Here is a 27,225-nt window from a genome sequence, read left to right on the forward strand (position 1 = left end):
CTTTCTAGTAAGTTGGTTTTCTACTTCGTTTTGAAACTTTTTGAACTTTTTAAAAGTTTCATGCTTATGCTTCATATGATAGACATAAGCATATCGACTATAATCGTCGATGAAAGTAACGAGGTATCTTTCATGGTTTCTTGTCATGGTTCTAAAAGGGCCACATACATCAGTGTGAATGAGTCCTAGCAGACCATTGGCCCATTCCCAACACAACAGTGAAGGGACGCTTTGTAAGTTTGCCAGCTAAGCAAGATTCGCAATCATTAAAGGAGTCCTCTCCAGTGGATTCAAGAATCCCATCGGATTAGAGCCATTTTATGCGTGCCTTACTTATGGGGCCAAGTCTATAATGCCATAGAAAGGTTTTATTAATACCAGCTTTGTTACGCTTAGAAAGATGATATATGTTATTACATGTTTGAACATCAATCTCATATATACCATTTCGAGGTTTAGCATCAAAATAAAAGACATCATCCAAGTAGGCAGAAATAGATATACCATTAAAAACGTACTTGAAACCTTGTTTAAACAAAAGGGAAACCGAAATAATGTTTCTGGTTATACCAGGTGCAAACAAATAATTGTTTAAATTAACTACAAGGCTAGAAGGACATGAAAAATGAAATGTACCAGTTGCAAGAACGTGCACTCTTTTCCCATCACCAACGATGAGTTCCATGTCGCTGTGTTTCAGCTTCCTCCACTTTTCAGGCTCCTGCAAAACATTAGTGATGTGGTAACCACACCCGGTATCAAATACCCATGTGTTGGTGGAAGATTTTGTGACAACCGGTAATTTACGCCCTTAATTACGTGATTAACAGACGATTAACGTGACAATAAATAGTGTTTACGACACAAATAAACTTAATTAGTCCCTCAGTAAGCTTAGGAACGCCTAGCGAATGTTATTGTTTCTAACATTCATTTACATATTGTAAACGTCCATTTGGAATTCTTTTGGTCGAAATTCCTCTTTTATTGGACCCCTGTTAACTTGGTCACATTGGTGACTGTATCAGTGTATCTCGTTTCCTTTGACATTATTCGTAATTACTTACACATAACGTAACTCTAAGGAGTTAACGTAGTCTAAATTTCGAGGACGAAATTTTATTAACAGGGGGAGAATGTGACAACCGGTAATTTACGCCCTTAATTACGTGATTAACAGACGATGAACGCGACAATAAATAGTGTTTACGTCGCAAATAAACTTAATTAGTCCCTTAGTAAGCTTAGGAACGCCTATGCGGTTCTACAATACGCGTATGACGGTCTGCGGGAAATCTGAGGAATATTAAACGCAACGAACTGAAACCGTACGAAATACTGATGACGCCGACAATATGGATGTTACACGAATATTTTATGCTTATGGAGTTTGGGTCGCAATATCGGGTCTCGTAGGAATTACGGGCCACTTACACATGAGATGGGCTTGTGGGCCCTGGGCCCAAGCCCAAAACCCATAAGCCTAAACTTGAACATAATACATTAGACCTTATCAAGTTCTCTACAAGATTTGAGAATCTTATCAAATCTATACTAAATCTCTTCAAATCTCTAAAAATCTGTACAAAGGATTTTGCCTCAAAGATTTGGAACATAATGACTTGTGGATAATAAATTGTTGGGAAATAATTATATTAATCACTAAACAAAACCCATATTCAAGTGTATAAATAGGGGCCATGCCTTTTAATTGTGCAGACACAAAACCAAACCACACAAACCAAACACAGAGAAATCGATCACTTCAAAAGCTTCTCTCAAGCTTCAACTTCACACCCTCATCTCCTTGTTCACAACAACCACACACCTCCACTCCCTCATTTCCCCTATCGAGTCAGTCGACCCCCCCCCCCCGGTCTTCTCTTATACCGCCAGCCACCACCATCGTTTTGGTGGTGGCGGATATCAGCAGCAGCAACACCACCACCACTACAGGTGGCGGCACTGTGGTGGGTGGTGCCGGAGATAGGTTCAAGCACGAGAGGAGGACCGAGAGAGAGAGGAGTGGCGGAGAAAGAGAGACACCGGGAGAAAAGAGAGCCGCGCCGCCGCTCACGGCGGCGACGAACGCCGGCGACGGCAAGAACGGCGGTGGACGAAGGGGGGCAGTAGCGGCGCTTCGGTTCGTGGTTCAGGTTCACGGTAAGCCCTTCCTTTGTCTATTTCGAGTTCAAGTATGTGGTTCAAGTTTTTGGGTTATGTTCAAGGTCTGATTGTGATTCGGTTTGGTTCAAGTTATGGTGATGCAGCTCAACAGGATCTTGGTTTGTCTCAGGCACAGTCGGGATAGAGTTCGAATCTCAGGTTCTGGGTCAAAGTTTGGTCAACAGCTTCGGTTCGGCTCCAGTTCAGTCAGACGGCTCGGATAAACTTCGAGTAGAATGGGTTTGGTCAACTCAGTCAACATCTTTCGACGTTTTGACATAAAGATTTGGTAAAGATTAACGGCGTGGTTTATTTCGTTAATTCGTAGTTTTATATGTTACGTGAATAGCGAGCCCGAACCGATCTAATACTAGTTTACATTTCAACTTATTCGACAAAATCTTATATAAATAATGGTTATATTGGTTGGTAAATTGTTGAACTTTGAAAAATTACGACAACTTGTGTTGTCGGGGGCGTCCAAAAGAAAATCCGTAAAGTAATTGCGTTTTATTATAAAGCAAACATTCGGATTCAAATAATCTTTTAGAAAGTCAAAAACAAACATACAACTACTTTTGACGACACTAAACAACTTACGAAAGCTACGATACGGGAATTATTTGCAAACAATAAACATGGTTATTTTTAAACTTCGAAAATTTTGACAAAACTTTTATAAAAATAAACGTAATGATTTATATTGTTTCTGATACGACTTCTTTTCATAAGAATAAATATTTTGTATTTATTTCAACAATCAAACGACACGACGATTGTTTTACTAAAATAAATATAGTTTATATATTTATTTGAAATATTAATCGACAGAAATTCGTTTTATAAAAATAAATATAGCTTATATATTTATAATAAATATCGTTCAAAACGAATCTTTTTATAAATAAATATAGTTATATATTTATTTCCGACGCAAACAAGTCGAATTCTTTTATAAAATAAATATAGCCATATTTATTTTCAAACACAACAACTCGTGTTCTTTTATAAATAAATATAACCTTTTTTATATTTATTTTAAACTCCTAAACGGCGTACTATATATCAACATACGACTTCTCAAAACAAGCTAACAAGTATAACTTCTTCGCTTCTTTTAAGTTAACAATTTACCGTCAAATGGTTCGGTCAACGATTCGGTAGAGCTCGGTAACACGTAGATTAGTTACCGCATTAATTAGAAACTTATTTAGATATTCCATGTTAGGAATATTGTAGAATGCACGCTAGCGAGTCTCATCTTGGAAACAACATTACGAAGTCGTATATAGCTAGCTTTGCACAGGAATATTCAGGTGAGTTCATAACCCCACCTTTTCACGGTTTTACATTTTTCTAAATGTTTTCGGGGTGGAAAGACATGCCTTTTTTGCAAAGCATACAAGAATTACATATTTCCAAACCATGTTACAAGCAAGTTTTAACAGACACAAATGGTTTACGAAAAGCTTATGTCTTATACCGGTTTTTCAAACAAGCGTATTTTTCGAAATATGCATACACACGAATTCTAAACTCAGTGAGTTCATGCTCCCCCTTTTCTTTTAACTAATTTCAGTTTTATAACGTTGGGGGTGAAATAAATGTTACAATGTTTACAAATGGTATGATGGAGTACAAAAACATTCAAGTGAAACATTCTAGATCATGTCCCGAATAGGGTACCATAAGCACCATTAATCAACGTATACATTCAGACCGCGGAACAAAAGGTTAGATCTAATGGGTTTCAGGCAACCCCACTCTTGGCCTACTTCTACCAATGAGTGCTTCTGTGTCTCAGTCAAAGTCGACAAAAATGCCTAGGTTTGGTGGCGTCTTATGTCGTGACACATGTTAGTGGCCTTGCAAACCACTAGCGATCTCAAACATTCATAGTACTCCGTTACAGATACATTCTACATGATACATACAAACATTCATAGTACTCAGTTACAGATACATTCTACATGATACATACAAACATTCATAGTACTCAGTTACAGATACGTTTTACAAGATACATACAAACATTCATAGTACTCAGTTACAGATACGTTTTACAAGTTACATACCATGTTTTCATACAAAGTTTCCATATAACTTGACAAGAAAATGATTTTAAATTCGTTTTCTCAACAATACTTCAAAAACCGGTTATTCAAAAAGATTTATTTCAAATCTTTTACAAAGAAACTATGAACTCGCTCAACTTTATGTTGATTTTTCGCATGTTTCTTTCTCAGGTTACTTTTCAGAAATTATGGAACGGTTGGAATAGGAGAACCATGAAGAGTCGAGTACTTAGTGGGCGTTCAATTTCTAGAAGACTTAGATTATTTGCTTCCGCTGTGCAATGAAGATACTAGTCCAGTCACGCCAGCTCTGGAAATTTCAGGGTGTGACAGATTGGTATCAGAGCTACAGGTTACAGCGAATAAGGTTTTCTATAGGAATACCTAGGCTCTAACCTCAATTTTCTCTGGGACTTAGACTATTAAAACCTGAATACATACAGAACGCCTAGTACTCAATATGGTCTCCAACCGTTGCCGAAAAACAAACAGTCAAGATTTTGTTTTCAAACGTACGTTATTGTGGTGTTTATACACGGTACACAAAACAGTCGCATACAGTACACAAAACTCTGAGAGTTTAGGAAACATGCATTTAAGACCTTCGAAAACTTATGTTGAAGTTCATTAAAGGTCATCACGTAGAAACCGCGAATATAAACTCGGGCACACACTATTATCCATATTGTCTATGATATTTTAACTTCCCGAGCAGGTAGCCTATGCAGAATGAAACGCTAGTGCACAGGTATACGTGAAACTTAAGCTATACATCAACGGATGTTGAAGTATGTCACATACGACTTTCGAGGAAGCGGTAGTTTGGCACGCGGTCCTGCAAACGACACGAGTCATGCCAAGGAGAAGATGCATGTCTTCGCATTCCCCCTATCACATTAACGACGAATACGATATGTTTGAGAGTTTAGGAAACATGCATTTAAGACCTTCGAAAACTTATGTTGAAGTTCATTAAAGGTCATCACGTAGAAACCGCGAATATAAACTCGGGCACACACTATTATCCATATTGTCTATGATATTTTAACTTCCCGAGCAGGTAGCCTATGCAGAATGAAACGCTAGTGCACAGGTATACGTGAAACTTAAGCTATACATCAACGGATGTTGAAGTATGTCACATACGACTTTCGAGGAAGCAGCAGTTTGGCACGCGGTCCTGCAAACGACACGAGTCATGCCAAGGAGAAGGTGCATGTCTTCGCATTCCCCCTATCACATTAACGACGAATACGATATGTTTGACATTCCATGGTAATGTCACCTAACAACTGGTTGTCACATGAAACCCCAGGTAAAATCCTTAAATTTCCTTGTTGAAATTCCGACTTTTGCATCTCGTGAGTAGATTTTTACATCTCTACTCCTCTTAATTGTCGTTGTATCACGAACATTTCTTTCGTTATAGCGAATACTCATTTGCTTCATTTCTTGAAAACTCCTATGTTACGTATGCATCGTTTGTTACGTATGCATCGTTTGTTACGCATGTGGATTCGTTTCGAATAAGCGTTTCATCAAAGTTCAAATATTATTTTGCTAAATCTAATTATTGATTTGTGATTCGAATGACCCGCATTATTGTAATTGTTGGCTTCTTCGTTATCAAGTTAACACATTTTCTTGAAATTTCTTTTCTTTTCAAGTTACATACATGGTTTTTCAATGTGACCATGCCGAAAGTTTTCCTGTCGATACATGTATTTATTCAATTGTTAACTTGTTTGACCATGCCGAAAGTCAAATTCAATTGTTTGAACTTGTTCATTACACATATTCAATTCAAGACACCATATGATGTATCGAAAACATCATATTCGAATTCGTTTTAACAAGCATTTCATTGTTCTGAGTCGTAGTAGATTTGTTTGGTTTACCACTCCATTAAGTCGTTTGTTAACTTCGGCACCTTGTGGTGGCGTTTCACTAAATTGAAGCTTGCGCTAATCTCATGCACGGATTTAATTATCTATTTATTGAGTTAGATTAAATCCGCTTCGATTTATTATTGCGCTTTCATTTGACTTCAAACACAGGTGATACTTGTTTGATCACCATTATTATTGAATTGTTTTTGATCACTACGACACCTTGTGGCGTCGGTAGACCTTGTAGCTTGGGCTGATCATGATCGAGCGTTTCAAACAAAACAAATTCGTTTGGGCTTGTTGATTCTAAGCTTCTCCTAGGGAATGTTATTGTTTCTAACATTCATTTACATATTGTAAACGTCCATTTGGAATTCTTTTGGTCGAAATTCCTCTTTTATTGGACCCCTGTTAACTTGGTCACATTGGTGACTGTATCAGTATATCTCGTTTCCTTGGACATTATTCATAATTAATTACACATAACGTAACTCTAAGGAGTTAACGTAGTCTAAATTTCGAGGACGAAATTTTATTAACAGGGGGAGAATGTGACAACCGGTAATTTACGCCCTTAATTACGTGATTAATAGACGATTAACGCGACAATAAATAGTGTTCACGTCGCAAATAAACTTAATTAGTCCCTCAGTAAGCTTAGGAACGCCTATGCGGTTCTACAGTACGCGTATGACGGTCTGCGGGAAATCTGCGGAATATTAAATGGCAACGAACTGAAACCGTACCAAATACTGACTGTCACACCCCAACCGATGGTGGAAACATCGGGATGAGACGAACAAATTGTTCAAAACAACATAACACTAAATGTGACAATATGAATTAAATTATTTTATTAACACTAGAAAAGTAGTACAAAGTCTCAAATATTCAAACATAATCTCAAACAAAAACAAATTGCTAATATGGGTTTCTAATGCCATCCTAGCTTGTTTTCTTGAAGCTTGATAAGTCACCATTGATTGCGTTGCGATTTCTTGTAAATACGCACGGGTAGAGATTGGGAAATCCAAGAGAACGAACAAGAGTGATTAACCTAGATATTTAGAATAACACATGATGATCTAGTTAATAATTATTCAAAAATATGGTTTCTAATTTTATTGTTTACAATTTAATTAAATATCATAATATAATTTAACTTATTATTAACAATTAATGTTAAAGAAACTATAATAAAATAGCATGTTTGGTTTATGTGGTTTAACAAGGTGGGGACTAAAGGAGAAAAAAAAATAACAAGCCACAGGGACTATCCGGGCAATTAACTCTATAATTAATTTAGTGAAACCAATAATATATTTAATAAAATCACTAAATCTTATATAGTTGGTTTTGATTTTATTTGAATACAACCTCGACGTCATCTCCTTCATTAATAACCCAACCGAACAGTAACTTGTCATCCTTATCATTTTAATATAACAGAAACAATAACCACTGTTATTTAAACTTGTAGTTAATATAATAAAAAAAAAAGAATTAGTGTGTATACTTGACAAATGTAGTGAAACGAACATAGGCCTCTTTTCAAGTTTTAAATCTTTATAATAATCTGCATGTAGTTAAATGATGGATCTTCTAATATATCATTTGGCATTTTATTTTCTAAATAAGATATAAAAGAAACAAACATAGTATGTAGTCTTCTTTGTTTTAAATGGAACAACATTCCACTGTGAAGCAAGTTTCCAACTTTACAGTTTGTTTGAATGCTTTATGATAAAAGAAATTTGTTGCATTCTAGTAGGGGATTAAACGAAGTAAACCAGGGGAGAAGAAAGGTATACCGATACAAGAGGAGAACGTGAGTTTCTGTCGTAAACTCGTAGCGTTTTTCAGCGAACCCGATCTCCGGCAAACTTCAAACTCCGGTGACGTGCTCGGTGAACGACTGTGGGAATGAACGGAGGTTATTCTGGGGAGCTTCGGTCACTCCGGCGGAACTCCGGTGACTTCCAAGTGATTCGAAAAGAGTGCGAGAGGTCCGAACAAGGTTCGTATATCTCCGGGTTGCGAAAGGGGGTTGTGAGAGGTGTGGGTGTGTCAAGAGGTTGTGAGGGTGTTGGTATTTATAAGGTTCGCTCGTCTTGTAAATTTGGCAACGAAATCATGGCTTGTTCATGATGGGGTTCAAGAAGGAAACGCGGAATGTTAATCAATTTCGGAAACTCAGGAAATCGATCAAAGGAAAGTTGTTGCTGTCTCTCGGCTGGTTGTTTGCTGTCAATCGGTTGGTGGCGGCAATTCTTGTTTTTAAATATAGTTTCACATTTGTTTTAACTATTAAACCTTCGTATAAGTTTAACTATATGGACCAACTGAACATGTTAACTTAGTATCATTAAAACCTATATATTATATTATTTTAGTCCTACAATTTGATATATTTAAACAATTGCTTGTGTGTGAGGTTTGAAACCACATTTTAATTTAACCTATTTATTATTTAAGAAATTCGTCATCTACTGTATATATTTAAAAGTAACACCCTCTGACTTGAAGGGTTAACTAATTAGCTAGGTTTAACTTGGTTAATGTATACTAACTAACTAGATTACTTTTATAAAAAAAAATAAAATAAAAATAAAAAAAACAAAAACTATAAAAAGTTTTATTTGTAAATTTAATTAATTAAACTAATGAATAATTAAATCATATTGATAAAAGAAGATCTTTAGACGGTTAATTAATTTGCGAAAAAAAAATTCCCGAGTTTCAAGGGTTAGGATCCGAGATTCAAAACGGGTCGGATTTTTGGAATCCATTTTGACGGATGTTACAGTCTCCCCTACTTTAGGAGATTTCGTCCTCGAAATCTAAGGGGAAAACTGATTCAAAGGAAGGAATAGATGAGACTTTGATCGTAACGTTTTGTTCAAAGAAATTGTTTTCATGAATGCGTTACATAGCATATAGTTTCACATAGCATACAAAAGGTTCAACTAGTTTCACATAGCATAATTATGAATTTCATGTAGTGTATCATAGATAATGAAAGCATTGTAAATTTAGTTTGTTCTCGAGATATTGTTATTATTTGATTTAAATTGCGAAGATAGTGCATATCGTATCTCCAAGTTTGAAATAAAATAAATGTTCAAATGTAAAGTATCATTGAGAACGAAGAAGAGTTGGTAACTACCTCCGAGGTAAGGAAATCACCCCTAGCTCATTGGTTAAGTTGAAAAGTGAGGGGAGCTAATCATCAAGGGAAGGAAATCACTCCTATCTGGATGATAAGCTTCCATTTTTGGGAATATGAGTGGATTAAATCTTGTGGTGATATTTTGAATTCATAGATATAGATTGTGTATGAAAAGGATTAGTATGATATGTTTATGTATGTATGTGGCTCGTGTAGGGAGAATTACTAGAGTATTGTGCATCTTTCGTCACCAGAGTGAACGAGGCCGTAAAGTTATAATGTGCGCCCCTCGACACCGAGGTGGCCGAGGTCGTAAAGTATAAAGTGCGCCCCTCGACACCGAGGTGAACGAGGTCGTAAAGTTATAATATGCGCCCCTCCACACCGAGGTGAACGAGGTCGTAAATGTGCGTCCCTCGACACCGAAGTGACCGAGGTCGTAAATGTGCGTCCCTCGACACCGAAGTGACCGAGGTCGTAAATGTTTAACGTGCGTCCCTCGACACGGAAGTGACCGAGGTCGTAAATGTTTAATGTGCGTCCCTCGACACCGGAGCGACCGAGGTCGTAAATGTTTAATGTGCGTCCCTCGACACCGAAGTGACCGAGGTCGTAAATGTTTAATGTGCGTCCCTCGACACTGAAGCGACCGAGGTCATAAATGTTTAACGTGCGTCCCTCGACACCGAAGTGACCGAGGTCGTAAATGTTTAATGTGCGTCCCTCGACACCGAAGTGACCGAGGTCGTAAATGTGCGTCCTTCGACACCGAAGTGACCGAGGTCGTAAATGTTTAATGTGCGTCCCTCGACACCGAAGTGACCGAGGTCGTAAATGTTAAATCATATACATTTTGAGATATAACATAAAAGAGATTCAATGCAAATGTGGATCGTCACGGAACGTAACATAAGACTATTCCAAAGTAAGTCGAAGTCCTTTTCAAATTAAGGAAACATGCTTTGGCCTAATAGACAAATACTCTCATCGAGAAGCGACTAACGATATTTGTCCTTCCAGTTACTACACGTCCTTAATCGATTGGGAAAATCGAAACTTTGGCGAGATTGAAAATCGAAGAGTGGGACTAGTTAACAAGATGCGAGTTTCACCTCTAACTTGATAACATCGTACCCTAACGTGGTTGGTACTTATCAAAAGATAAGGGTCCACTAGAGTATGAAATGGAAATTCCCTTCAAGATTTGGATATCACTCCTAACTTAGAGGGTAGATTTGGTGCAAAAATTCAAAGTATAGCTGAGTGAAAGTCATCACCAAGTGTGGGAATCACCCCTATTTTGGTGAGTCATTTCGATTGTGTTATCAGAGTGTCTTCAAAGCCTCCAAGTGTATTGTGTTAGCCTTAGGAAAGGTATATATATTAAGAGTCCAAGAGAATAGAGGGAAGCAAAGAAGATAGAAAGGAAGTTGTTTTAAGCAACACATAGTGAATTAGCTCTTAAACTATAGACTAGGCAAGACATTCCTAATTCCCTATAGTTATGGCTCTGATACCAATTTGGTATCAGAGTACTCCTACTGTAGACTAGGGAAAAGTATAGAAATTCTACCTAATTCCCTATAGTTATGGCTCTGATACCAATCTGTCACACCCCAACCGATGGCGGAAACATCGGGATGAGACGAACAAATTGCTCAAAACAACATAACACTAAATGTGACAATATGAATTAAATTATTTTATTAACACTAGAAAAGTAGTACAAAGTCTCAAATATTCAAACATAATCTCAAACAAAAATAAATTGCTAATATGGGTTTCTAATGCCATCCTAGCTTGTTTTCTTGAAGCTTGATAAGTCACCATTGATTGCGTTGCGATTTCTTGAAAATACGCACGAGTAGAGATTGGGAAATCCAAGAGAACGAACATGAGTAATTAACCTAGATATTTAGAATAACACATGATGATCTAGTTAATAATTATTCAAAAATATGGTTTCTAATTTTATTGTTTACAATTTAATTAAATATCATAATATAATTTAACTTATTATTAACAATTAATGTTAAAGAAACTATAATAAAATAGCATGTTTGGTCTATGTGGTTTAACAAGGTAGAGACTAAAGGTGAAAAAAAAAATAACAAGTCACAGGGACTATCCGGGCAATTAACTCTATAATTAATTTAGTGAAACCAATAATATATTTAATAAAATCACTAAATCTTATATAGTTGGTTTTGATTTTATTTGAATACAACCTCGACATCATCTCCTTCATTAATAACCCAACCGAATAGTAACTTGTCATCCTTATCATTTTAATATAACAGAAACAATAACCACAATTATTTAAACTTGTAGTTAATATAATAAAAAAAAGAATTAGTGTGTATACTTGACAAATGTAGTGAAACGAACATAGGCCTCTTTTCAAGTTTTAAATCTTTATAATAATCTGCATGTAGTTAAATGATGGATCTTCTAATATATCATTTGGCATTTTATTTTCTAAATCTACTACTTCTAATAAAACAAAATAATTTTTAGCCACTTGTCATAATCTTAACCTATTAGTTGACACTTGGCATTAGACTAATACCTATTTTGTTCTATTGACCGCCAAAACCACATTCACGCTTCTTTTCTTTTCCTTCTTCTTTCTTTTCCTCACACGCTATTCTTTCATCTGCTCCGCTTCAAACCCTAATAGTCATCTACTCTCTTTATGGCGATTTTTCAGAAAACCTAAATCTCATCCCGTCGCTTTTGAACATCGAATTAGGGTTTTTGACGAATACTTTCTTCTCCGCAGACGGTGCATATCTTCAAAATAATCTTCAAATCAAGGTTAGATCATTGTTCATATGTTTGATTTTGATTGTTTTTATATTTGATTTTGTTCGTTCATATGTAGGTTTCTGTCACTCGATTCCTTACAATCACCAACCCTATTTCTCAGCCGTAATAGACATTGGCGTTTTCAACGTTGGTGATTTCATCAGAAGATTTTATTTACATCGGTCTGATCTTGATCCTCGTATGTTTATCTGAATTGTTCAATTGTTTTTTCAATCCAAAATTTCTATAGATGCTGATGATTTCATCTACAATTCCTTATTTTCCCATTCAATTATTTCTCGATAGATTTTTGGGCCAACATTCATCCATTAATCTTCATCGTTGTCTTCTTCTTCTTCATCTCATAATTCCTAATTTTCAAACAGTAGCATAAAAAGCCACTTCTTCCCTCTCCAAATTTGCATTTTTGGTTATCAAATTCGTATGTTATTTCGTCAAATTTGAGAAATCAAATTTCCAGTTTGTGTTCAGATTAGGATTGAATTTTGGATTCTATTTGCGAAACTTTTGCTTTGAACCGTTGAATTTTGACGTATTGATCTGAATTGAATTAGGGTTAGGATTATAATTAGGGTTTAGATAGTTTTTTGTATGAAGAATTTTGATGTGAATATGTGATTAACATTGAAGGTGTTAATGAGTAAGTAACGTTTGATTATCACTAACATGCACACAAGATTGGTGATTGATTTGTATTTTATTAATTTGTAGATCAATTCGAGGCAATAAATGATGAAGGAATGCCATTAAGCTGTGACACCCCGTTAAAACACGCTAGCTTGGCAGTGGCTGCTTCAACTTTCGGGACGAAAGTTCTTAAAACTTGGGGATAATGTGACACTCGAGGTTTTTCCGAACGAACACCTTGTAATATTTTGTGTATATAAATATTATTAAATGAAAACGTGATCTATATTTGCTTAATGTGTGTTGAATGTACGTATTATATATATAAATGTATGTGAGTCGAGACCATGACTCGCAACCGGGCGGTTGCGAGTGGGCCACTCGGTTTCGAGTGGGCCGTTGAGCCGTAACCGGCTTGGGCCGAAACCCCAAGCCCAAACCGAAACACCCCTTGGTATATATACCCCATCTTTCCCCACTTTCCCTCATTTCATACACAACACACAAACACACTTCTACTATTTTTCTCTCAACTAGAAACCCTCAACAACACACCCCAATCCCTTTCAATTTTCGGTTCAAGCAAGGATCCCGGACAAGGACTCGGTCAAGACCACTAACTCGGACACTCCATCTTCTCGGTTCTTTTCCTTGTTTACGGCTTCTTCTTCTCAAACCGGTTAGTGTTCTATTTTGTGTGTAGAAATTATGTGTGATAAATGAACTAGAAATGTTTGGTTAGAAACAAGATGCATGATTCTTAGGTTGGTTCGTAAAGCTTGACAATATGTGGTAACATGTTTAAAAATGGTTAGAAAATGGTAGTCTAAGAGTATTCATGGCTAACCAATCTATGCTTCATTGTCCTTGCAAAATGATGTTGTTAAATATGAGATTTCGGCTACAAACATGTGTGTTTCTTGTTCTTGCATGATGATCTTGCTAGAAATATGTGATTTTCGGTTCATAAATGTGTGTTTATGTTGGCATGAAAACCCTAGAAAATGATGAACATAAGATGAACTTGTTTGAATATGACTTGAAGATGTAAAAATGGCAAAGTTTGATCTATTTTCATTGCTGGTCAGTTTAGGAAAAGTGTTAGTGAAACCTTATTGGTTGTTTCCTAATCTGGGTCTGAATACATGGTACAATTTCGGACTGTTGCATCTGCATCATCACGTGTACGTGAAAGGGACAGCTTACGACTCGCAACCGCGTCGTTGCGACTCGCAACCAAGGCAAGACAACTCGAGACCACGTAGTTGCGACTCGCAACCACAGCATGACTACTCGAAACCACGAGATTGCGACTCGAAATCACGCCGTTGCGACTCGCAACCAAAACATGATGACTCGAGACCACGGTTACGACTCGTAACCACAGCGTGACAAGCCGAGACCACCTGGTTGCGACTCGAGACCAGCTGGTTGCGAGTGGGCTGTCCATTCTGGTTATTGGGCCATTCTGTGTTAACTTGGGCTATCTGTTAAATGAACTATGTGTTGCTGTTGACTGCTTAATTATTTAGGCCGGCCCATTAACCCACTGTTTACTTATATGCTTGATACATGTTAGTTATGTGTAAGTTTTACGTGAATACTTGTATACCGAACCTGACCTATACCGGTAACCATGTTAGGACGTGGTGACCAACGTGATTGACAAGTAACCTAAACCTACCGAGCAACCCAAGGTGAGTTCACAACTTAAAAGCATGCGTCCCGGTGGTTTGGGACACGAGACTAACAACCCTATCCCCTGGTAAAAGGGGATACCATTTACATACCTTCCCTAGTCATTGGGAACAAAACTTACTTTTCCTTCCCGGGTATTGGGAAACCTTTTGGTTAATTACTGTTTATACGGATTGCAACTAACGGCACTAAACGAAACTCTATCACTCAAGTCCCTACTACAAATACCGATTAGTCGCCGGGTTAGGCGAGCGGGTTATTAGTTGATAGCGCTATTTAGGTGTTTACCAGCCTCACACCGTGCCCTGGTTTGGGACGGGCGTGAACTAATGTACTCAGAAATCCGTCAATGATGATAGAACATTGACATCGGGGCATCCTGCGGATACGCAACGGTTACCTAGTGTTCGGTATTGGAAAAACAGTTTAGTCGCTAACTTTTGGGGTAGCTCCCCAGGGCATGTATAAACGGATAAATTAACCGGTGAAACAAGTTTTTGGTAATTAAAACTGGACAACTAGTGAACTCACTCAGCATTATTGTTGACTCCTTACTGCATGCTTTGCAGGTAACCAATGATTCAGGAGCTGCTACTTGGGGAAGTGTAGTGTTCGTCAAACCCGTGTGTTGGGATAACTGTTTTGATCAATGAACTGTCTTTAAAACTATTTTGGTTTATGCTTCCGCTGTTTTGTTAAACTAATTACCGAATCTAAACTCTAATGTTGTTAATTACTTCGGATTTTAAATATTTCTTCTATTAATTAAATGCTCAGTATAATTGGTGGCTGGATCCTGGTCAGTCACGCCCTCGAAGCGGGTGTTATCCGCAGGTGGATTTTGGGGGTGTGACAGATTGGTATCAGAGCCATTGGTTATAGTGAACTTGGTTTTAAAAAGGGGTAAATCTTTTTGGAGAAAACCAGACTATAACCCGTGACTCGTGACGACACTACACTCCAAGTGCAAGGCTCAACACTTTTGACCTCATAGCTCGGACCAGTGTTTACTTGTTTGCTTACTTTATGTTTCCTGTTTCGCTATACGTACTAGTATGCCTAACTAGTGAAAGCCCACATACGATATTGCATGTGATTGCACGTTAGCACACCAACATGAATTTATGTACACTTTCTCGTATCATGTGATTGATAGGGTGGTAATTCCCTAAACCTCCATGACTTACACTACTTGATACTCTTTGAAATCTACTCGAGTGTGGGGAACCATTTGACATGAGTTAAGAGGAGCTGAGATGAACATGCAAATCACAATATTATTGTGGGTGCACACATAATAATATAGTGGGGTGGATGTGAGTCCCAGTGAGGCTTAACAAGTGAAAAAGGGGTTCCGTTTCGTTATCTGTATGATGAGAGACACAACAGTTCATAGGAGCCGTAGCAATGATTGCCTCCTACTCGAACACGATCTTTTCACTTCTCCCTGCACCCCTTTCGAACCTCGATGCTATCGAATAGTACCTGAACACCCATATGAACGCCTAGCAAACTGTGTAGAACATTAGGTGCCTGTACGAACATCCCCGGGATGGGTGTTGAAACGACAACGATTGGTCTATATCCTTCTCACCTTTCTTCGCTTACTGGAACTTAACGTGTTGACGTCTTAAATCCCGAAGTGCGATCACTTCTGCAACACTATCTCAACATACCGTGTATTACTCAGTCAAGAGGGTAGACGTAGTACCTTACTGGCTTCAGCATTTGAACGACCCTAGTCACCGACAACGAGCATCAGCGAATTGACTCCAATCGAACCCTTAACCCTAGTCAGCGGCTCATAGGAGCCAGCTCTTACGAATCAGTCGGGCCATAAGCGATGACAATTGACAATGGTGCGGAAATGCGTAACGGCCAGCTCAATAAGTACACCTTGGGACGCGGCACGGAAACGTGACAAGGTGGACTTGTCAGTGAAGGATCGTAGCGCACCATTTCAAGCAACGACATCAGAAACAACAGTCGCGACAACATCAAGGTCAACAACCAGGGAATGATGATAGTAATGGAAATCCTCGCAACCGTAACAACAACATTGGAAATGATGCTCGTGGAAGGGCATTTAGGATTGGCGCCGGCGACGCCAGGCATAGTAGCAACATGGTAGCTGGTATGGGTAGTTGTTTGCTTCATCTCTGTTCTGCTTGACCCTGATACTTCTTGAAACTGAACCAGATGTGGAATCGACTGATGGCAAGTCAAATAGAATCTCAAGAGTTCGTCAGGATGTAAACACGACCTTGTGGGACGAGTGTCCGATGTCGACCTTCCTTCTACCACACTCGATGGTTACAACGCAGTAGTTAGTGTGAATTGGTTACCCAGGAATCACGCGAATATACCCAGTGAGGAGAAAACTTTGTGTGGAGAATCGGCATTTGTTCTAAAGCGTCAGAGTAGTTCAATAGTTAGCGCCATTTCAGCTGTGAAGGCCAGAAGCGTCTACAGAGGGATTACTCCGCTGTGTTAGCAACCGCTACGGATGTTTAGGCTAAGGAAAAGTGGATCGAGGATCCACCAGTTGTTCGTTGTTTCTCTCGGCGTGCTATCCGAGGAACATTCAGTTTTTCTTCCGAAAATTTGTTAGGCGGAATCTCAGTTTGATCTCACGTCTGAGGCAGCCCTGATTACTTGTACTTTTTACCATTTTGCGCCAGGAAGGTCGCAAGGCCTATCAAAGCAACTATAGGAACCGTTGGACAGGAGTTTTGTAGGGTCTAGTTCTTCGCTTTGGGAGAGCCCCACTTATCCTAGGGAAGATGGGCCTTTTCGTGTGTATACTGACTATTAAGAACTCATCAAGGTGACAGCCCATAACCGTTTGTCTCGATCCTGTATTGACAACCTGTTGACCAGCTACATGGGTCATGCTCCTACGCGAAGATTGAGTAGCGAACTAACTAACATCAGATGGAAGTCCAAAGGGAGGATGTTCCTAAAACGGCATAGTGAACGCAATAAGGCCATTTCCTGGAGACACCGGATGAATTATTCCATGACCTTTTGGGGTGAACAACCCACCAGCTGCTTTATGGATCACACTGCAACTGTGTTTATCTAGTACGTTTTGAATCACTTCTAGGAGAAAGGGGCACCTTGAACAACACTTGTATTCCATTATAGAGCTTCTAGGGGAGGAGCGTCTACGTGCGAAGTCTACCTAAGTATGACTTCAGGATTCGGGAAGTACACATTTTCTTTTTATCAAACAACGAAGTGGGAATACACATGGATCTCGCTAAGATCCATTTTGTTAGGAACTGATCAACATCAAAGATCCCTTCGAGGATACAGGAGTTTCTTGGTCCCACTAGATACTATCGCAGCTTAATCACAAGATTTTCGAAGGTCGCACAGCTTAAGTCTCGTTGGCACAGCAGGGTGTTGTGTTCGTGAAAGACCAAAACAGGAGGACGTCTTTTCAGCTTTCGAATCCCAACTTTGTAATGCACTGAGCATCATCTTCACCCTAGGGTACGGGTGATCTAGCGGTATACCATGATGCTTCGAATCAGGATCCCAGTTACACACGGATGCAACGCGAGAAGGTTATTGCTTACGCCCCTCGACAACTTAGGACGCACGAAAGGAACTACACAACGCTTGATTTGGAACTGGGAGCAGTGATCTTCGCACTTAAGTTATGACGGCATTACCTATACGGAACCAAGTGCGCCGTCTACACCGACCGCGGAAGTTTAGAACACATATTCAAGCAGAAGGAACTGAATATGCGACAGCGACGATGGGTCGGACTGCTGAATGATTACGAGTGCTCTATCAGGTATCACCCGGGCAAGGCCAATGTAGTGGCAGACGCCCTCAGTCGGAAGGACACTACGCCTAAACGCGTAAGAGCTTTACAACTCACGATCCATTCTAGTCTACCTTCGCAAATACGAGCTGCTCAGATAGAAGCACTGAAACCAGAGAACGTTAGAGCTGAAGCCCTACGCGGGTCAAGGCAACGCTTAGAACAGAAGGAAGACGGTGCTTATTATGTAACAGGACGCATTTGGGTCCCACTCTATGGCGACTTACGGGAACTTGCGATGAAAGAAGCGCACAAATCTCGCTACTCAGTACACCCTGGTTCGGATAAGATGTACCACGATGTTAAGACTACGTATTGGTGGCCTAGCATGAAGGCCCACATAGCAACTTACGTCAGCAAGTGTTTGACTTGTGCGCGAGTCAAGACGGAATATCAGAAACCCTCAGGCCTACTCTAACAACCAGAGATACCACAATGGAAATGGGAGCAAATTTCCATGGATTTCGTTACTGGCCTACCTAGATCACAGCGCGGAAACGACACTATCTGGGTGATCGTGGATCGACTCACGAAATCCGCACACATCTTGGCAATCAAAGACAACAGATAAATTCTCCACTCTGGCGAAGATATACCTCAAGGAAGTTGTTTCGAGGCACGGGGTGCCCACCTCTATCATCTCTGATCGAGATGCACGTTTTACTTCGGAACTGTGGCAAGCATTACACAAGTCTTTTGGCTCACGTTTAGTTATGAGCACAGCATATCTATATCACCCACAGACGGACGGGCAGTCCGAACGCACTATTCAAACATTAGAAGACATGCTTCGCGCTTGTGTAAACGACTTTGGCAACAGCTGGGAAAGGCATCTGCCACTCGTGGAATTCTCGTATAATAACAGCTACCACACCAGCATTAGAGCTGCTCCGTTTGAGGCATTGTACGGACGTAAATGCCGGTCACCTCTTTATTGGGCAGAGGTGGGGGATAGTCAAATCACTGGTCCAGAACATGTGATAGACACTACTGAGCGGATTGCTCAAATACGACAACGCATGGCGGCCGCTCGCGACCGTCAGAAGGCCTACGCCGATAAGGGCAGGAAACCACTTGAGCTCCAGGTTGGGGAGCGGGTACCACTCAAAGTTTCACCCTGGAAGGGTGTGGTTCGTTTTGGTAAACGAGGCAAACTCAACCCACGGTACGTTGGACCTTTCGAAATCCTTGAGGAAATAGGCAAGGTGGCCTACAGACTGAACTTACCAGCAGAACTCGGTGCAGTTCACAACGTTTTCCATGTGTCGAATCTGAAGAAGTGTCTGTCAGATGAGACGCACGTAGTTCCTCTGAAGGAACTCACGATCGACGAACAGTTGAAATTCGTCGAAAAACCTGTCGAAACCACGGACCGGGATGTTAAGGTCCTCAAGAGCACTAGAATACCCCTTGTACGAGTTCGTTGGAACTCGCGACGCGGCCCAGAGTTTACCTGGGAGCGGGAAGACCAGATGAAGTCTAAGTATCCCCAGTTATTCCCAAACGAAAACCCCAGCACTGAAGCTACAACCGAATTTCGGGACGAAATTCCAAACTAACGGGGGGATGATGTGACACCCCGTTAAAACACGCTAGCTTGGCAGTGGCTGCTTCAACTTTCGGGACGAAAGTTCTTAAAACTTGGGGATAATGTGACACTCGAGGTTTTTCCGAACGAACACCTTGTAATATTTTGTGTATATAAATATTATTAAATGAAAACGTGATCTATATTTGCTTAATGTGTGTTGAATGTACGTATTATATATATAAATGTATGTGAGTCGAGACCATGACTCGCAACCGGGCGGTTGCGAGTGGGCCACTCGGTTTCGAGTGGGCCGTTGAGCCGTAACCGGCTTGGGCCGAAACCCCAAGCCCAAACCGAAACACCCCTTGGTATATATACCCCATCTTTCCCCACTTTCCCTCATTTCATACACAACACACAAACACACTTCTACTATTTTTCTCTCAACTAGAAACCCTCAACAACACACCCCAATCCCTTTCAATTTTCGGTTCAAGCAAGGATCCCGGACAAGGACTCGGTCAAGACCACTAACTCGGACACTCCATCTTCTCGGTTCTTTTCCTTGTTTACGGCTTCTTCTTCTCAAACCGGTTAGTGTTCTATTTTGTGTGTAGAAATTATGTGTGATAAATGAACTAGAAATGTTTGGTTAGAAACAAGATGCATGATTCTTAGGTTGGTTCGTAAAGCTTGACAATATGTGGTAACATGTTTAAAAATGGTTAGAAAATGGTAGTCTAAGAGTATTCATGGCTAACCAATCTATGCTTCATTGTCCTTGCAAAATGATGTTGTTAAATATGAGATTTCGGCTACAAACATGTGTGTTTCTTGTTCTTGCATGATGATCTTGCTAGAAATATGTGATTTTCGGTTCATAAATGTGTGTTTATGTTGGCATGAAAACCCTAGAAAATGATGAACATAAGATGAACTTGTTTGAATATGACTTGAAGATGTAAAAATGGCAAAGTTTGATCTATTTTCATTGCTGGTCAGTTTAGGAAAAGTGTTAGTGAAACCTTATTGGTTGTTTCCTAATCTGGGTCTGAATACATGGTACAATTTCGGACTGTTGCATCTGCATCATCACGTGTACGTGAAAGGGACAGCTTACGACTCGCAACCGCGTCGTTGCGACTCGCAACCAAGGCAAGACAACTCGAGACCACGTAGTTGCGACTCGCAACCACAGCATGACTACTCGAAACCACGAGATTGCGACTCGAAATCACGCCGTTGCGACTCGCAACCAAAACATGATGACTCGAGACCACGGTTACGACTCGTAACCACAGCGTGACAAGCCGAGACCACCTGGTTGCGACTCGAGACCAGCTGGTTGCGAGTGGGCTGTCCATTCTGGTTATTGGGCCATTCTGTGTTAACTTGGGCTATCTGTTAAATGAACTATGTGTTGCTGTTGACTGCTTAATTATTTAGGCCGGCCCATTAACCCACTGTTTACTTATATGCTTGATACATGTTAGTTATGTGTAAGTTTTACGTGAATACTTGTATACCGAACCTGACCTATACCGGTAACCATGTTAGGACGTGGTGACCAACGTGATTGACAAGTAACCTAAACCTACCGAGCAACCCAAGGTGAGTTCACAACTTAAAAGCATGCGTCCCGGTGGTTTGGGACACGAGACTAACAACCCTATCCCCTGGTAAAAGGGGATACCATTTACATACCTTCCCTAGTCATTGGGAACAAAACTTACTTTTCCTTCCCGGGTATTGGGAAACCTTTTGGTTAATTACTGTTTATACGGATTGCAACTAACGGCACTAAACGAAACTCTATCACTCAAGTCCCTACTACAAATACCGATTAGTCGCCGGGTTAGGCGAGCGGGTTATTAGTTGATAGCGCTATTTAGGTGTTTACCAGCCTCACACCGTGCCCTGGTTTGGGACGGGCGTGAACTAATGTACTCAGAAATCCGTCAATGATGATAGAACATTGACATCGGGGCATCCTGCGGATACGCAACGGTTACCTAGTGTTCGGTATTGGAAAAACAGTTTAGTCGCTAACTTTTGGGGTAGCTCCCCAGGGCATGTATAAACGGATAAATTAACCGGTGAAACAAGTTTTTGGTAATTAAAACTGGACAACTAGTGAACTCACTCAGCATTATTGTTGACTCCTTACTGCATGCTTTGCAGGTAACCAATGATTCAGGAGCTGCTACTTGGGGAAGTGTAGTGTTCGTCAAACCCGTGTGTTGGGATAACTGTTTTGATCAATGAACTGTCTTTAAAACTATTTTGGTTTATGCTTCCGCTGTTTTGTTAAACTAATTACCGAATCTAAACTCTAATGTTGTTAATTACTTCGGATTTTAAATATTTCTTCTATTAATTAAATGCTCAGTATAATTGGTGGCTGGATCCTGGTCAGTCACGCCCTCGAAGCGGGTGTTATCCGCAGGTGGATTTTGGGGGTGTGACATAAGCTATATATATACAGGTATATTTTTCATAAGTAAAAGAAAAATATACATGTCTATGGCAGAGGAAAGCTTGAGATAAAAGAAACATGAGGTACTGAATTCATGAGAAATATATATAGCTTAATCAAGGTCAAGTTCATAGTAGTTACCAGTTGTCAATGGCAGCCACATTGCTAGCACTTTTCTTTTTGTTCATTGTGCTATGCTTCTTCCTCCAAATCCATAGGAAGAAACCAGCAACCAATAACAATCTGCCACATGGAAGCTTCGTATGGTCGTTTTTAGGTGAAACCATAGAGTTCGTCTGTACACAAAGACATGGAGCTCCGGAGAAATTCATGAGAAATAGAATGGAGAGATATGGAAGTCCTATGGTTTTCAAAACATCGTTGCTCGGCCACCATATGGCTGTCTTTTGTGGGCCTGAGGGGAACAAGTTTTTGTTTGGAAACGAGAACAAACTGGTGGCGTCGTTGGCCCGAAGCAATCCAGATGATGTTTGGTAAATGCTTAAATACAAGCCGCGGAGATGAAGCCCTATATATATATATATATATATATATATATATATATATATATATATATATATCCATGCAAGAAACCAATGGCTTAAGTGGTGGATACGTATTCATGTGCTCTTTTTAGCAAAAACAATCGGAACGAACATTATTGGCCGCTTTTCAAGTAACGTTTATACATATGGTTCTGGCTGATAACATTTTTGGTGCCATCCATTGTGTTGGGAAAGCTTACTGATGGAATCCCACTTTGAGAGGGCCTAATTGAATTCGAGTTGGGCACTGGTTGGGTGATTAAAGGTTTGAGAACAACTGCCTTTAATATGTTTACTGAAGGTTCGTGTTTGTCAAATACCAAACTGGAGTGTTTACAATAGCATATTTTTAGTTTATTGCATTTTTTAATTTTATTTTTCATTTGTGTATCATTCTCTCTTCGAGATGGACAGGTAAGTGTGGTGAAGGAAATAAAGGACCTGGGAGTTAAATGTAGCGCAGCTGGTTTTTGCAAAGATTACTAAATGGGTCGTTTGACTACAGGAATGGTCGTTTGACTAGACATACATGGTTAGAGGACTCGTGCTCGACAAAATAAGAGGAAATATACTGAAGGTTCGTGTTTGTCGAATACCAAACTGAAGTGTTTACTGTAGCATATTTTTAGTTAATTACATTTTTTTTATTTTATTTTTTATTTGTGTATCGTTCTCTCTTCGAGATGGACAGGTAAGTGTTGTGAAGGAAATAAAGGTGCTGGGAGTTAAATGTAACGCAGTTGGTTTTTGCAGAGATTACTAAATGGGTCGTTGACTACTGGAATGGTCGTTTAACTAGACATACATGGTTAGAGGACTCGTGCTCGACAAAAAAAGAGGAAATATACTGAAGTCGCGCGTCGGTCAAATACCAAACTGAAGTGTTTACAATAGCATATTTTCAGTTAATTGCATTTTTTTTATTTTATTTTTTATTTGTGTATCGTTCTCTTTTCGAGATGGACAGGTAAGTGTGGTGAAGTGTGGTGAAGGAAATAAAGGACCTGGGAGTTAGCTGGTTTTTGCAAAGATTACTAAATGGGTCGTTTGACTACAGGAATCAGCGGCGGATCTACAGGGGGGTCAGGGGGGTCCGTTGACCCCCCGGCCAGCCGGATTTTCCCTTAAACGGAGTACTCGACGGAAATTTTTTTAAAGGCTTGACCCCCTTGTTTGTCTCCCGTAGGGTATATAAAGTTGAAATAAAAAAATAGAAAATTTTTGAAGTTCTCCGGCCAAGTTGCGGTGGTTCGGCAGCGGCCCTGTTACTCCGGCGAATTGGTAGAGAAGAAGACGTTAAGTGGTTATGTGGAGCAGTGGAGATAATTATGTAGTATTTGTTATGGCCATTGGGTTTTTAACCTAACAGGCCCATTTAAAAAAGAAAATAAAAAAACCTAATATTATATAATTCAAAACAACACAATAGAATAGAATAGACAATACATAGTTGCGGCTGTGTGCTCTGAGCATACATCAGCTTTTTCACTTTTTCCATTGAAAGTTGCAGCCTACACTCAAGATGAAGTAAGTATTATATTACATTTATTAAATTGATTAATAGTTGCAACCTACATCAGTAGGTTTTCTTTTTATTTATTTAATTTTTTTATTATATCACAATAAATTGATTAATAGTTCATTTTAATTTGTTTATTTTTTTATGCTTTTCTATTTATTATTTTAATTACGATTAGGATTTATTGTTAATTTATATCATATCCTTTTATCATTGAATATGTAGAAACGCACGTATGACAAAATACTATGGTAAAATACCAAAACCAAGTATGGAGACTTCATCAAACCCGTCAAATACTAACGAAACTAATAAAAGAAGTCGAGAAGAAGTTGAATTATCTGAAGAGGAAATAGTCGGTGACCCGGCTTTGCAAAAACCAATTAATGATTATTCGGTTAATATTCGAGAGGAAGTAAGAAGACGGTACATAACGAAAGGCGCTTGTCAACCAAAAGGTCAAATCTTCCCTACAACGAAAATTTGTGGACATATGAGAAAGTTTCATGAAACGTGGTTTGGCGACTTTGATTGGTTAGAATATAGTGCATCAAAAGATGCTGCATTTTGTTTATGGTGTTATTTATTCCCCACGGGAAATAAACATGGGGATGATGTCTTTATAAACCATGGTTTTAGAAACTGGAAAAAGGCATGTGAAAGTTTTCGTGACCATGAAGGGGGTTCGAACAGTAGACATAATCATGCTAGAGTTCAGTTCGAGTTATTCAAAGATCAAAGTCATAATGTAAACAATATGTGGTCACAACACACTAAGCAAGATGAGATTGATTATCGTATTCGGTTAACCGCTGTTGTTGATGTTATTCGATTCCTTTTAAAACAAGGTTTGGCATTTCGCGGGCATGACGAGTCTACCACTTCTAATAATCGAGGTAATTTTCTTGAACTTGTAAAATGGCATTGTGAGCATAATGATGAAGTAAATAAGGTGTTGAATTTAAAAGTTCCTGGAAATCATCAGTTGACTTCACCTAAAATTCAAAAGGAAATAGTTAATGCATGTGCTACGGAGGTAAGAAACATTATTGTGAATGAGGTTAAAGGGAAGTTCTTTTCTATTTTGATTGATGAGTCTCGTGATTGTTCTATAAAGGAGCAAATGGCAATGGTTTTGAGATATGTGGATGATGGTGGAGAAGTGATTGAACGATTTGTTGGGGTAGTGCATGTTACCGACACTTGTGCATCATCTTTAAAAAGTGCTATTGACAACTTCTTTGCAAAACATGGTTTAACTATGTCTAGAGTTAGAGGTCAAGGTTATGATGGAGCTTCAAATATGCGTGGCGAGCTAAATGGGTTAAAATAAAAAATTTTAGATGAAAATAAGTATGCGTTTTATATTCATTGTTTTGCTCATCAGTTGCAGTTAGTAGTGGTAGCTACATCATCCGAAGATGCATCTGTAAGTTGTTTTTTGATTACCTTGGGATAATTGTAAATATTGTTGGATCTTCATGTAAAAGGAAAGATTCGATTAGGCAAAAACAATATGACGATTTTGTTAAACGTATCGAGATGGGTGAAGTTTGTACAGGAAAAGGAAAAAACCAAGAAATGAGTTTAGTCCGAGCTGGTGACACTCGTTGGGGTTCGCATCTTAAAACTATACATCGGCTTTTAGACTTGTGGAAACCAGTGAAAGAAGTACTTATTGCTTTGTCTAGAGAGGGTCCAGATAGAAAAACTAAGGGAACTGCGCTTAGTATGGCTGAGAAAATGGAAAACTTTGAATTTGTTTTTATTGCTCATTTAATGTTGAATTTATTAAGAAAGACAAATGACTTGTCACAAGCCCTACAGCTAAAGAATCAAAATATTTGTAGCGCTGTTCGATTGATTGAAGATACGAAATATGATATAAAGAAATATAGGGACGATGGATGGGAGGAGTTAATAAAAGAAGTCTCTATATTCTGTGCTCAAAATGAAATTCATATGCCTAATATGGAAGACATCATTCCAGGACGAGTTAGAAGGACAATTGATGATGAACCACAAACATATCTCCACCGTTTTCGTGTTGATATTTTTTATCAGGTACCTTATTCTTTTATGTTTTAGTTTGCAAAGTTTAACTTATTACATTTTATGTTAACGAACTTTAAATTGTCTTCCAATTGTTTTAGGTTGTTGATCTTCTTCTTAATGAAATGAATGAGCGTTTTACTAAGTCTAACTCGGAGTTGCTTACGTGTATTGCGTGCCTTGATCCTAGAGATTCATTTCAATCTTTTGACCGTGAGAAGTTATTACGGCTTGCCGAGTTATATTCAGAAGATTTTACTCAATTTGATCTTGGTCAACTAAAGATACAACTAGATCGGTATATTTCAAATATAAGAAGTAATGAAGCGTTTTCTGGTCTTCAAGATATTGGACAACTTGCAAAGAAAATGGTCCACATGAAGTATCATATTACTTATGCACTCGTCTATCGACTACTTGAGTTGGCATTGGTCTTGCCTGTTGCAACCGCTACTGTCGAAAGATCTTTTTCCGCAATGAAGTTTATCAAGACGGATTTACGCAATAAGATGGGTGATATGTTTCTCACAGATGCATTGGTGTGCTATGTCGAGAAAGATATTTTTGATAGTGTTGAAATTGAAGCAATTTTGCAAAGGTTTCAAAATATGGGACCCCGTAGATTACAATTACCAGCTGTTAAAAAAAATAATTGGTGTATGCTATGAATTATGAATAAAGTTATTTTTTTCTATTACGACCCCCCGGTTAAGAATTTCTAGTTCCGCCACTGACAGGAATGGTCGTTTGACTAGGCATACATGGTTAGAGGACTCGTGCTCGACAAAATAAGAGGAAATATACTGAAGGT

At 39.0% G+C, this 27,225-nt stretch overlaps 2 protein-coding genes and 1 long non-coding RNA gene across 22 annotated transcripts; all 3 read left to right on the forward strand.

Moving 5' to 3' along the window:
* The first annotated feature begins 1,685 nt into the window (after positions 1 to 1,685).
* On the forward strand, positions 1,686 to 15,223 carry LOC110936330. 19 transcript variants are annotated; one of them, XR_004891448.1, is made up of 6 exons: positions 1,702 to 2,163; positions 2,257 to 2,455; positions 3,395 to 3,482; positions 12,010 to 12,116; positions 12,184 to 12,289; positions 12,840 to 13,050. XR_004891448.1 is itself a non-coding variant. In XM_035989064.1 (3 exons), the coding sequence occupies exons 1-2, from the start codon at positions 1,701 to 1,703 to the stop codon at positions 2,446 to 2,448; spliced, it is 615 nt and encodes a 204-aa protein (XP_035844957.1). In that variant the 5' UTR covers positions 1,686 to 1,700; the 3' UTR covers positions 2,449 to 2,455; positions 3,406 to 3,432. The 19 variants fall into 19 exon arrangements, 4 of the variants coding, with proteins under 4 accessions (XP_035844957.1, XP_035844958.1, XP_035844956.1 ...); XR_004891450.1 differs by lacking the exon at positions 12,184 to 12,289 and having other exon boundaries at positions 12,840 to 13,048; XR_004891455.1 differs by lacking the exons at positions 12,010 to 12,116; positions 12,184 to 12,289; positions 12,840 to 13,050 and adding an exon at positions 15,023 to 15,223 and having other exon boundaries at positions 2,271 to 2,455.
* A 7,676-nt stretch (positions 15,224 to 22,899) lies between these two features.
* On the forward strand, positions 22,900 to 24,352 carry LOC118491358. Its single transcript, XR_004891458.1, has 3 exons — positions 22,900 to 23,144; positions 23,258 to 23,420; positions 23,535 to 24,352. It is a non-coding gene; the product is annotated as an uncharacterized LOC118491358 (long non-coding RNA).
* A 241-nt stretch (positions 24,353 to 24,593) lies between these two features.
* Positions 24,594 to 27,225, forward strand: LOC110933338. Of its 2 annotated transcripts, none has more exons than XM_035989067.1 (2): positions 24,594 to 26,426; positions 26,516 to 27,225. In XM_035989067.1, exons 1-2 carry the CDS (start codon positions 25,905 to 25,907, stop codon positions 27,080 to 27,082), a joined length of 1,089 nt encoding a protein of 362 aa, XP_035844960.1. In that variant the 5' UTR covers positions 24,594 to 25,904; the 3' UTR covers positions 27,083 to 27,225. Both variants share the same exon structure in this region; 1 of them encodes a protein (XP_035844960.1).

Source organism: Helianthus annuus, chromosome 4 (assembly GCF_002127325.2).
Source record: "Helianthus annuus cultivar XRQ/B chromosome 4, HanXRQr2.0-SUNRISE, whole genome shotgun sequence".
Classification (NCBI taxonomy): Eukaryota; Viridiplantae; Streptophyta; class Magnoliopsida; order Asterales; family Asteraceae; genus Helianthus; species Helianthus annuus.